The sequence below is a fragment of the Geospiza fortis genome, unplaced genomic scaffold (assembly GCF_000277835.1).
Source record: "Geospiza fortis unplaced genomic scaffold, GeoFor_1.0 scaffold659, whole genome shotgun sequence".
Lineage (NCBI taxonomy): Eukaryota > Metazoa > Chordata > Aves > Passeriformes > Thraupidae > Geospiza > Geospiza fortis.
This window is the reverse complement of record NW_005054530.1, coordinates 339288-351363: the sequence shown is the minus strand read 5'-3', so window position 1 is coordinate 351363 and position 12076 is coordinate 339288. Positions and strand designations below refer to the sequence as shown.

The 12076-nt window shown below is 54.7% G+C and overlaps 1 protein-coding gene across 1 annotated transcript in view; it reads right to left on the bottom strand.

The window, feature by feature from the left end:
- ARHGEF17 (Rho guanine nucleotide exchange factor 17) overlaps nt 1-12076 on the bottom strand; it is a 27465-nt gene that overhangs the window by 13465 nt on the left and 1924 nt on the right. Inside the window, 1 exon segment of the mRNA XM_031063776.1 lies at nt 11848-12069. Within this exon segment, the coding sequence (XP_030919636.1) occupies nt 11848-12069 (222 nt within the window).

The following is a 12076-nucleotide window of genomic DNA, read 5'->3' as shown; positions in this document are numbered from 1 at the left end:
TCCTGCCGTGGGTTCGGACCCCTCGGGATGCGGCACAGGATGGCGGCGGAAGGGTTAAACCCGTCCTGCCCGGTGTAAGGAAGGAGCCAGGCCGAATCCCGCTGCGCTTTCGGGGGTCCCCTCTCCATCACCCCGGGATGCGAACCCGGCAGCCGAGCCCGGACCCCCCTGCAGGCGGCCCGCAGCCCACAGGAAATTCCTGGGAGTGTTTGGCCACTCCAACAGCGCTGCCTATTTTTAGGGCTGTCTAAAATATGAGCCGGTTATTTTTAGCAGCGCGGCTCTTTGTAAACACCTTTAGATTTCCTTTCGGACCAGCCCCTGTTGGTTTTTTTTTCTCCCAGCCTGAGCGTTTCCTCTCCCAAAACCCCAAACCCTCCTGGGAAACGCGTGCCAGCTCCTTGGGATGGAGCCAAGGGACTCATCTCCCATCCCAAGGCTTGTGCCAGCGTGGCAAAATGCTCCTGAAAACCCAGAGATGGAGAGGATCCGGCACCGGGGGTTTGGGGGCGATTCAGCAGCACCCCAAACCTGGGATGGGGGCCAAGGGAAAGCCTTTTCCCCCAGCTTTCCCTCTGACACTGGAAATACAGCCCTGAAGAAGGATGGGAACTCTCCCACCTTGATTGATTTTATTTTTTTAACTAGGAGTAACCCCATCATTTCACTTTTCCCTGAGCAGGAATATCGATGCAGGAGGAGTCTGAGCATCCCCAGGGATTTGAAAACATCCTAAAACATTTGGAAAAGGCCATGGCATATTGTGTCCTGCCTCCGCCCCCGCAAACGAAGAGGCATGGATGGAGGAAAGTCCTAAAACATCCATTTTTTAAACAAACAAAGGCCAAAGGGAGAGTAGGAATGTACATTCCATGAGGGATCACACAGATTCTGGCCCCGGAGCCCCTGCACACATCAGTGCATGGAATGATGATGATGATTCCAGCCACTCTGAGCACTCCCCCCACTCTCCCAAACCCTGGTGATTGGGTCGGTGTGGGAGGGCGTTCCTCCTGCTGTCACCCCATGTCTGGCATGCTAAAATCACATCCCATGGCAAGGAGGATCTCTGCATCCCCAGAGATCACCCCAAAATACCCACACCCACAGCACTCAGTGTTTGTCCCTTTCTTTGCTGTAAACTCACCCAGACATAGCCTGAGTGAGCTGCAGCAGGGATTTTGTCCCTGAGACCCTGTTCTGGGGCAAAAATATCCAGATTTGGGGCGAAAATTGAGTGGTTTAGACCATTTTGGGAGTGGGATTTGCTGCTCAAGGCCTTCCTGCAGCTGCTGAAGGAGGAGCTAACCCTGCCTCATGCAAAATTATTCCCACCCCTTCAAAACACGCCAAAATTTAAAGAGTAAATAAATACAAGTTGTTTTTCCCTCAATTTCAGCTCGTTCCTGCTGCCAGCTCCTGATGGGAGATTCTCTAGGGTGCCACAGTAGGGCTGTGCTAGGAGCTGCCTGAATCTTGGCACCTCCTTGAACCCAGCATTCCCAGTTTGAAAGGATCTGGAATTTCTGCACCTTTTCTTTCCCTGCACGCTTGTTCCCAGGGTAGATCCCACTAGAGGGAGCTGGGACATAGTGGGAGCCACTGGTCCACGGGGACAGTGCACGGTGAATTCCCCAGCTTAACAATTTTAACACATCCTCAGCTCTATTTCTACCCAAACTCCAGAAAGAAAAGGCTTGGAAATAAACTGGACCTGCTTCCATCCATCCCAATGCAATGAGCAAACAACTCTGCAACAAACAGCATCATCCTGGCATCTAAAACTTCCTTGTGCAGCCAGAAAAGCCCCTGGCTGGCACCATCTCCCAAAACAGGATGATGCTATTCCATCCAATCCTCTACTGCCTCCATCACTCAGCCTCTGGCAGAAAATCACTCGAGGGAAAAAAAAATCACATTCTGTCCTCTTGGGAAGTATTAAAGCAGGAGGTTGGCTTGGGTTTTGTAGGGTTTCAAGCCTAAGCAGCCTTTCCTTTGGGATCAGTGATGCTCTGCCCTAAGTCCCACAAGTGCCATAAAGCTGGGGGATGGCAGCCACTGCCATCCCTGGGTACCAACCATGTCCATTCCATGGTGCCAGTCACCTTTTTGGGGCATGTCAGCCCATCCCCAGGTACCAGTCACCTCCATTCCACGGTGCCAGTCACCTTTTTGGGGCATGTCAGCCCATCCCTGGGTACCAACCACCGCCATCCCCGAGCACAAGTCACCTCTTTTTCCAGGTGTCACCTCATCCCTGGCTTCCAATGCCTCCCTCCCTGCTACCAGCCTATCATCTCTAAATAAGAGCCAGGCCATCCCTGGGACCACCAGGTCCTGGGGAAGGCACTGCCATGGGAACAGAGGGACCTGTGGCACAGCACAGGGAGCCTGCCCGACGCCGTAGGGAATCACATCCGGGGCTGCTTTCCCTCCCTGCCCAGCCTCTCCCTGCTCTCCCACGGGTAAGGAAAGTCCGAGCTGCTCTCCAAAGAGTAACTTCTTGAAAGGAAATAAGAGCATAAATCAGCAGCTCTGATTCAGCCCTGCTTCAGTTGCTAATAATATTCCCGTGTTTATTCGCAGGCCCGGGGCTGGAGATGTTTGCTTTTCCCTCGGCCGTGGTTTTTCCCAGGCTCCCAGCTCAAAGAGGAGCATTGATTTGGTCAGGGATGCTCTCATGAAGAAACCCAGCAGCACCACCTCCTCTGGGATAGGGAGGAGGATGAGGAGGAGGAGGAGGAGGAGGAGGAGGAGGAGGGCAGCTTCAGCCCCAGAGCACGAGAATTCAGTTGTTTTCCCTTCTTGGACTTCTCGGCTGCGGTGATTCATCCCGGGAGGACACGGCCTGGCTGCAATTCTGCTTTTAAAGTGTGAGGAAAAAAAATGGGAATGAAAAATAAAGGAGTTGGGGCAAGTTTTCCAAGGCAGGGTGGAAGGATGCTGGGCATCCCTGTGCTGCCCAGGGGAGCAGCAGCACTGGGAGCAGTGCCAGTGGGATGGGGAAAGGGGAGCTGCAGGAGACTCATCTCCCAAAGCAACAAAAATTCCTCCTCTAAATGCACAGGGGGGCTTTTCCTGAGGGATTTTCACTAGAAATTTTCACCAATGGCACTGGGGTGAGGGGTTCTCCCCTCTGCCAAAATTCAGAGCTCAGGATTGTGCTGGTGCATCTCCTGCATGCTCCCTGCCCTGCTGGCAGCATCCCATGGCTCCCCCCTCTCCATGCCCCCCTTCCCATCCTGCTGGAGATGCTCACCCCAATTTAACCCTCCCCAGCTACCATCCATCCCCTGGCACGCCTGCAGAGCCCTGACAAAAGCAGTGGTCCAGGGCAGAGCTGGGGGCTTGTGGCCCCCCGTTTGCTGCCCGCCTTTGCCGAGTCCTGGAGCAACTTTCACCAAATATGGAAGGTTTTTTTTGCCTCCGGTTTTCGGCACGCAGGCCACGGCCCAAGAGCGCAGCTTTCCAGATGCTGAGGTCAGCCCAGCTCTTCTTCCCTCCCCCTGCTCCTTCCCTGCTGCCTCCCAGTGGGCTTGGCCCTGCACCCACCGGGACAGGAGCAATTCCACCCCCTCAGCTCACGGGAATCCCTGGATCCCCCAGCAGCATCCTCTGCTGCTGGCACAAGCCGGACCCCACATCCCACACCACCCCAAAAGCAATGGTTATGAGGATTTGGGGGGACAAGGAAGCCAGGGAGAGGGGTACCCGATGGTGGCACTCCCTGGCATCACTGCTGGATGCCAGCCTGGCACAGGAGGGTGGGAGGTGCCCTGGCTGCCTGCTGGAATGGGGCCAGAAGCCTTGGGACAGCCAGGAGGGAGCCAGCCTGGCATGCAGGGAGTGATGGGCACAGGAGGTGTTTGGTACCCAGGAGCTGATGGAGATGCAGGTCTCCACGTGGAGCCAGAATTCCAAGCACACCTGAAGCCAAGAGGTATCCAGGAGTCAAAGATGATGAATGCTCAGAAGCTGATGGCTGCTCAGGAGCTACCCTGGTGTCCATGGGCACCCAGAAGCCAATGGGGACTCCCTGGGTACCCAGGAGCTGATGGATGCCCAGGATCCCAAAGAGACTCTGAGCACACATGGATCCACAAGCACAAAGGAGCTGAAGGACACCCAGGAGCCAGCAGATGCTCACAGGCATCCAGAGGCCATGGGAACCCAGGAACTGATGGATGCCCAGCACCCAACAGGTACCCAGAGGTTTATGGACACCCAGAAGCCACTGGGCACCCGGAGGGGATGGGGATGCAGGAGCTGATTAGGATTCCTAGGATCCAACAGGTGTCAGGACACTCACAAATCCAGAAGTAATCACAGGCCCCCCTGAGCTGATGGCCCCCCAGGTGCCATGGGCACCCAGAAACGTCATCCAGATGCTAACAGATAGCTAGGAGCTGACAGATGGATTCCTAGGATCAAGCAGGTGCTAGAAGTCCATGGGCACCCACAAATCCACAAGCACCCAGGAGCTGATGGACACCTGGAGGAGGTAGGAGACCTGCCCACCCCGTTCCATGCCCCTGCCAGGACCTCTCCTGTCCCTCCTGCCCGGATCCATGCCTGGCAGCAGCTGAGGTACAGCCACCAGCCCTCACCCAGCTGTGCCCCGCAGACTCCCAGCTCCTGGTGCTCGCCTCACCCTGCTGCAAGCAGGGATCTGGGCATGGGGGGGAAGCACAGACCTCGCCAGGAACGCCCACAGCCCACGTCACATGGCAGCCAGGGCGAGAGGTGACAGCTTCCCTGTCACCGTCACTGTCACAGCACACCCTGGGGTGAGGGGAGAGGGGAGCACGGGGGGTTCAGCATCCACTGACCTGCGCCACGTTTGGACGATGGAGGGACGGGTTCCCTCTGCGCTCACCGAGGCTCTGAGCCATCTACATCCCATCTCACCGGGGTTTTGGGCAACCCAAAAAGCACCAAAAGGACCAAACCCGATCCCCTACCGCTAGCGACGGTGTTTCTGCCGAGGGGTCAGGATGAAACTCTTCCAAAAAAAAAAAAAGAGCAAGAAGAGGGATGCCAAATCAGGGCAGGCCAGCGAGTCTGCTGCTACTCCAGCTAAAAAAAGCAGGAAACCATATCCCAGGCTCGGAGATGCCAATCTTCCCATGCAAACAACTCCCTTTTTGTTTTTTTTGGAGAGTATCAGAGGGCTCAGGAACAGCCAGTCACAAATAGCAACTCCACGGCACCACCAGGAAACCTTCTCCATCCCCGTGCAGGGATGCTGGTGACCCCACAGCACGATGGTGGCTTCTCCAGGGGGCACCTGGTGGTGGCTGTCCCCTCCCTGGGATGGTGACTCCTCCAGAGGAAACCTGGAGGTGGGTACTAGCACGGGTGTCCTTTTCCCAGCACATCCATGCAGGGATGTCCTGGTGGGGCTCACTGGTGTTCTGGATGTCACTGGTGGGGTGGAAAGTGGTGGTGGCCATCTCCTTGTTCCCAAAAAGAGACATGCCTGGGGTTTCTGGGACAATGCAGGACACGGGGGTCACACAAGCCCAGCATCTGCTCCCTCCAATCCTTCCACCACTGGGATTAAAGGGATTCTGCTCACAATACCCTGCACAAGGCACAGGGGAGCAGCAGGCTTGGGGACAGCCCCCAGCTGCACCCAGGCATGGTGGTGATGAGGGCAGGAACTGGGATCAGCCTCCCGTCCCCCGGAAGCTGAGCGGCTCCAACGGGAATTCGCACCAAGAGGGAGTTACTGGAATACTTTTACCCAGATGCTGATTTTCCTTCTCCTTCCCATTGGCCAGGCTGCAGTTCCCAAAGAACCAAAAGCAAACACACTATTTTTAGAGAAGAGTTCATTTACTGGAGCCATTCCCTTCGAAATTCCTCACTCATCCTCTCCATGGAAACCAAGGGAGTCCGGAGAAACAGCCCCACCGGGACCAACCACCAGAGCTTTAAAAAGAGCCACGTTGAGGGAGAAGGGGTGGAAGTGGCTGATTTTTCCTCACTGGACACATCCTGGCCTGGAAGCACCATGGTGGAAATGGCAAGGCTTTTGTTTTAGTGGGCTCTGTCTGTGCAAGCCTTCAGGAGGAGACATCCTGGAAGATGGACCAGGTTCTCTTGGAAAATCATGCCTGGAGACTGTTGTCCTGGATAGGTGGTGGGAATGGGTGGAGGCGGATGGCTGGATGACAGCATGGACATGGATGGAGGTTGATGGAGATGGGAGGAGGTGGATGAAGAGGGATGGATGGATGGATGGATGGATGGATGGATGGATGGATGGATGGATGGATGGATGGATGGATGGATGGATGGATGGATGGATGGATGGATGGATGGATGGATGGATGGATGGATGGATGGATGGATGGGAATGGGATTCTCCTTTTCCCTGCTTTTCAGGAGGATGGGATTCTCCTTTTCCCTGTTTTCCGGCAGGATGGGATTCTCCTTTTCCCTGTTTTCCAGGAGGATGGGAGGATGGGAGTCTCCTTTTCCCTGTTTTCCAGGCCATGCTCTGAGAGGAGAGGAAACTGTACTGGCCTAATCCCAGTGCTGCCTTGCTGCACCTTCCCTTCGTGTGAGGGCACCTCCTTCTCCATCCTGGATTTGGGAGAAGCTCCTGCTGCAGCTCTGAAGCCGTGGGATGCCCCATGGGACCTGCTGTGACCAGGTGAGGGAGCTCAGCAAGGGGAGACCTCAGCACATCACCTCTCTGGCGACTCCCATCACACAGGGATCAATATCCAGGGGAAAGCTCCCTTTTCAGAAATATCTCTGGGAAAAGCTCTAAATCAGGGAGTGAGAGAATCACAGAGTGGTTTGGACCAGATGGCACCTTAAGTTCATCTTGTTCCTACCCCCTGCCATGGGCAGGGACACGTCCCACTAGAACAGCCTGCTCCAAGGCCCACCCAGTCTGGCCTTGAGCACTTCCAGTGATGGATTGGGGCTGCAGGAACAGCTCTGAGCTTCCATCCCAGCTGGGTTTGGCAGGAGGTTACCTGGAGGTTACATCACAGGGAGGCCGACCTGCTGCTTCCCTGGCAAGAGCAGATGGAAGAACAAGGCCACCTCCTCCCAGGAGCTTTGCAGGCATGTGATTTTCCATGGAAAAGCCCAGGCATCTGTGCACAGATGCAGGCAGGGTGCAGGCAGGCTGCCCAGTGCATCTCTGAGAATCCATCCCAGCACCAGGGCCCTCTCCATACCCCATGTGTGCATCCCTGCACCAGGGACCTCTTTCCTTAGTAATGTTAATTATTTAGAAATGCCACTAGGTGCACAGCCTCATCCTGGGGACCTGCCAATGTCCTCAAGGCAGCACCAGCCAAAGCTCCAGGAGGTTCCTCATTAACCCATTTTAATTATAATGCTCGATGGTTTCACAGCACTTTCCAGCCCACAATTGGAGAAGACAAAAAACTAAACCTAAACTGGTCCATCAGGCAAAAAATGCTGCCAAATTCCCCCTAGATTCCCTTAGTGAGTGTCCCTGTCTCCATACCCCCTGTACGTGTATCCCTGCACTCCAGGACTGGACACGCACACAAATTCCAGGGATTTCCCTGGATGCACAAGCTCCAGAACCAGCCTTTCCCTCCATGCCCACCCCATCCCCAGGGAGCTGCTGGTGCATCCCAGCTGCAGGACTGTGGGTCCCTCCAGAGGCTGGGAGCCCATTCCAGCCTCCCACCCTGGCTGCAGTGCCCGGATCCTGCCAAGAGCCTGACCTTTGGATCAGGCCAAGGCCAGCCCCCAGCACCAGCTCAGCCCTGGGCTAACCCTGTCCTTCCAAGCCTGGATCCTGCCCCACCAGCACAAGCCTTAAAGGATGCACATGCCACGTGGATCATCCCCCCTCCCCTGGTGGAGTTCGCTGCCTAATTAATTAGAGGCTTTTAATTAAGGTGGAGGGGACAAGGGACAAAGCAGCCCTGTTCAAAGTGCTGGCAGTGAGGAAGGGAAGGGGCAGAAATGGGCAGAGTTAAGGAGATTTTGGCACCAGGGAAAGGGAGACAAAAATGGGCACAGTTAAGGGGATTTGGGCTGGGTCACCCCCCTGATCCCAGGGTCAGTCAATCCATGCCACTGACAGGCAGCATCCCCTGATCCCAGCCAACTTCTCCCTGCTCCATCCCACATCCCACCTCTCTGAAGGGCTGCCTCAGTTTCCCCCCACTCCATCCCACATCCCACCTCTCTGAAGGGCTGCCTCAGTTTCCCCCCACTCCAGCATTTCACTGAGCACAACAGATCCAGGCACACAAAACCCGGGCAAACCACTGGAGCAGGGAGAGGAGAGCCAAGATTTGCCCATTCCCACCTCTCCCCTACAGTTGCTTTAATTAATTAGAGATTTCCAGTAACACCAAAAAAAACCAAGATAACTGCCAGCCACAGCCCCAAACCTGGGGATTCACACAAATGGAACAGAGGGAAACTAAGCCCAAAGGTGACAAACTTCAGGAATATATGGGCAATGCATGGATCCGACCTCTGAGCTGTCCCGGGGGGGGGGGGGAGCCTGGGGAGGAGGGGGGATAGGCCGGGAGGGAGGATGCTGGGGAGGAAATTTACGCAAGCTTCCCTGGGAACGTGACCCCGCCGTTCCCTGCGGGATCCCCTCCATCCCTGATGGCTTTTCCGGGGTGCGGCCGCCCCGCTCGGGACCGGCAGGTGGGGAAGGCCACATTCCCACGACTCCCCTGCTCCCCAGAGGTGCTATATTTAAATCAATATTTTCCTGTTTAATCCAAGTGCCGCTAAGTCAACAAACACAGCAGGACAGCGAGCGTACCTAATTTTCCATCCTCAGATGGATTCAGCCATGGGGAGAAGAGAGATCCGAGGGGTTGCCAGTCTGGCATCCTGAGCAGCAAACGGACCCCAAATCCATCCCAAAAGTATCCTAAATGCATCCTGGCTTGTTGCTAAGCTCTGTGGGGCTGCACATAGGTGCACACACATTGTGCTGCCCATTCCAGCAGCTTTTGGAATGCTGGAAGAAGGGAAAAGTCTTTATCTGGAGTTCTGGGGTTTTTTTTCTCCCACAGGATCTCCCAGAGTGGGATGTGCTGCTAACGACCCCCAAGGAATTAAAAGCCTGGTGCCCATCATCAGGGTGAAGGAGTTGTTCTGCCCCCAGGATGAACTGGATGGCTCCAGCCCCATGGAGAATTGCGGGAAAGCACCCAGGACGAACAGTGCTGCCCCCGAGGGAGAACATCACATTTACCTCTCTGGGTGGGGTGTGCCAGATGCACCTCTGCCAAAGCCACCACCAAACCATGGGAGCTGGGAAAATATCCTGGGGGAATGGTGCTGCAGGGATGCTCAACCCCAAGGGAATATCTTAAGGGTGAAAGATTTTGGGAGAGAATACTTTAAGGGAGCATCACCCCAGAGGTGCCAGACCCTATTATGAATCCCTTCCCAGTACAGTCTGCTGGAGATGGACACCATCTCACCATGACCACCACGATAGGAGATGGATGCTCCCATCCCACAAAATTCCCTAGTGGACGTGGCCATTTCCCCATGCAGACTCACAGCCTCACAATGCTGGCCCTTCCCATTGAGTTAGGGAGGGAAAAAAAAATCTAAAAGTAAAAAATAAAGCTGATTTCTTCTCTGCTGGTCAGGGATAAATCCATGATCCCAGCCAACCATCCCAGTGCCAAGTTATATCCGGTCCTCAGAGCTCTCACTTAGGATTAAAGCAACCCCCTTGCTCGGTCCCCCTTGGCCCCCCCAGGCAAAGCTGATGCCATCTGAAATAAAACATCCCAGCTCCACCATCTAATAAATCAAAAGGAGAAATTAAAATCCTGGTTTCAGTTAGGATATGGCTGGAGCACAAAGAAATCCCAAGGCAGGAGAGAGATTTGAAGATACAGCTGTGGTGTTGCCCTTAAAAGGGAAAATTCGCACCCTGTTCCCCGGGGCCGGAGGGTTCAGGCAAGGTGAGGAGCAGCATCCCCAGGGTCTGCTTCCACAGGGTGGCCCATCCACCTGAGGACATGCTCAGCCAAACAGGGCTCCCAGCTGATAAAAATCCACCCAAAATCATCCCGAAGTTGGGATCAGACCAGGGCTGGGGGTGTATCGGGGTGTGGGGTCAGCAGAGCATCCCTGATATTGAGGCCATCAGGTCCCAGCCCCGGGACACCACAGGGACCTGCCTGAGTAAGAAATATCTCTCTATAAATTATTGAGATAAACCATATATTACATAAACTAAACATATTAATTATTTAGAAATGCCACTAGGTGCACAGCCTCATCCTGGGGACCTGCCAATGTCCTCAAGGCAGCACCAGCCAAAGCTCCAGGAGGTTCCTCATTAACCCATTTTAATTATAATGCTCGATGGTTTCACAGCACTTTCCAGCCCACAATTGGAGAAGACAAAAAACTAAACCTAAACTGGTCCATCAGGCAAAAAATGCTGCCCAAAAACTCACCCAAAACATCCTCGAGGATGTTTCACACAGTGGCCAAGAGTGGCCATCCTGTTCTCAGCCACCAACAGTTGCTGTCTGGCAGTGGGGACAACAACAGAAGGAGCTGGATGGGGGGCAGAAATCCCTGGAGAATATTTTGAGGGGAATGTTGCTGCAGGGATGACATATTCCAAGAGAATAACCTGGGGGAATGATGCTGTGGGGATGCCAGACCCCAGGAGAACCTCCTGGGGATGACGATGCTGCAGGGCTGCAGGATCCCACGAGAATATCCTGTGAGGAGGATGCCAGATCCCAAGAGAATACCCTGAGGGAAAGATGCTGAGGGATTTTGGGAGGATCCAAAGAAAAGCAGCCTCTCTCCACGTTGCTCTGCCCTGGCCAGCAAGGGTTACACCGCCGGGCTCAGCCCTGGCGACTTCACGCTTGGCTGCTGCCGGTGGCTGCTGGAAGGGAATGGTCCAGCCCATCCTCTTAAATCAGTTTGGAGCAGGGGAGAGAGCCCTGGCAGCGTCATTCCTGCGAGCTCTCAGCAGATCCCCCACGGGAATGGGTATTTCTGGGCTTCTCCCAGAGCTATTAAAAGCCCCGTGGGTGCTGGCACTGCTGTGCCGCAGCAGGAGGTGATGCTTCCAAGCCCTTCCCGGCACAAACACCCGGAGTGATGGGAACCCAAGTCCACGTTCAAACAACAGCCAAGGGGCCAGCGATGCCAAAAACCCACCCCAGGAAAGATCCCAAAGCATGCAGCTGTGCTTCAGGGTGAGCAGAGCACATCCACATCCCCCAGACTGTGCCAATTCTTCCCCAGAGAGGATCAAACTTTCACCTATCAATCAAATATTCAGTGCATGCACAAAAATATTTTTCCCCCTTTTTCCCACGCACCAGCGTGGCAATGCTCATGATCCCAAGCAGAGGGATGGTGGTTTTTTTGGGGTGGAAAATGCAGTTTTGCTCAATAAGGGGTGGAACATTTGGATTCCCAAGCAGAAGGATCATTTCCCAGCCTTCCCAGCCAAGGAGAAGGCAATTTTTGGTTCAGCATCTCAGAGATGGTCAATATTTATCAGTACCTTATATAGCACCACTGAAAGATGTTATATAGAAACATAATACATTTCTAAAACCCTCTTCAAATAAAAAGTGGTACTATTTAACCTGAAAACTGCTTTTTCCCATCCAAAAATCTCCTTTTCATCAGGGAGGTTGCCCCAACAAACAGAGCTCATCCCCTGGGGACCACTGGAAAGGGCTGGGAGGGCTCTTGGCCATCCAGCAGTGCCTCTGCAGATGGGAATTTGTCCATCTACACAAGGGACACATGACAGACCCCGAGGCCACCAGTGCTTTGGATGAAACAAAGGTGCTTTTAGGATGGATGGGCACTTACCACCTGTGGCTTGGTCCTGGGGCCCTGTTCGTCGGGCAGCCGCGAGCACCGGGGCAGCCGGGGCGGTGGGGCAGCGGGTGGCGAGCGGGGAGCATCCCCAGGAGCGGGGGACGTGTCACCTGAGTTGAGGGCCAGCATGTACCGCTTGGTGACATCCTCCAGCGAAGGAGGCTGGAGGGTTGGCAAGGATTTCCCAGGTGAGCGGCCGGCGGGCGGGGCAGGGAGGGGG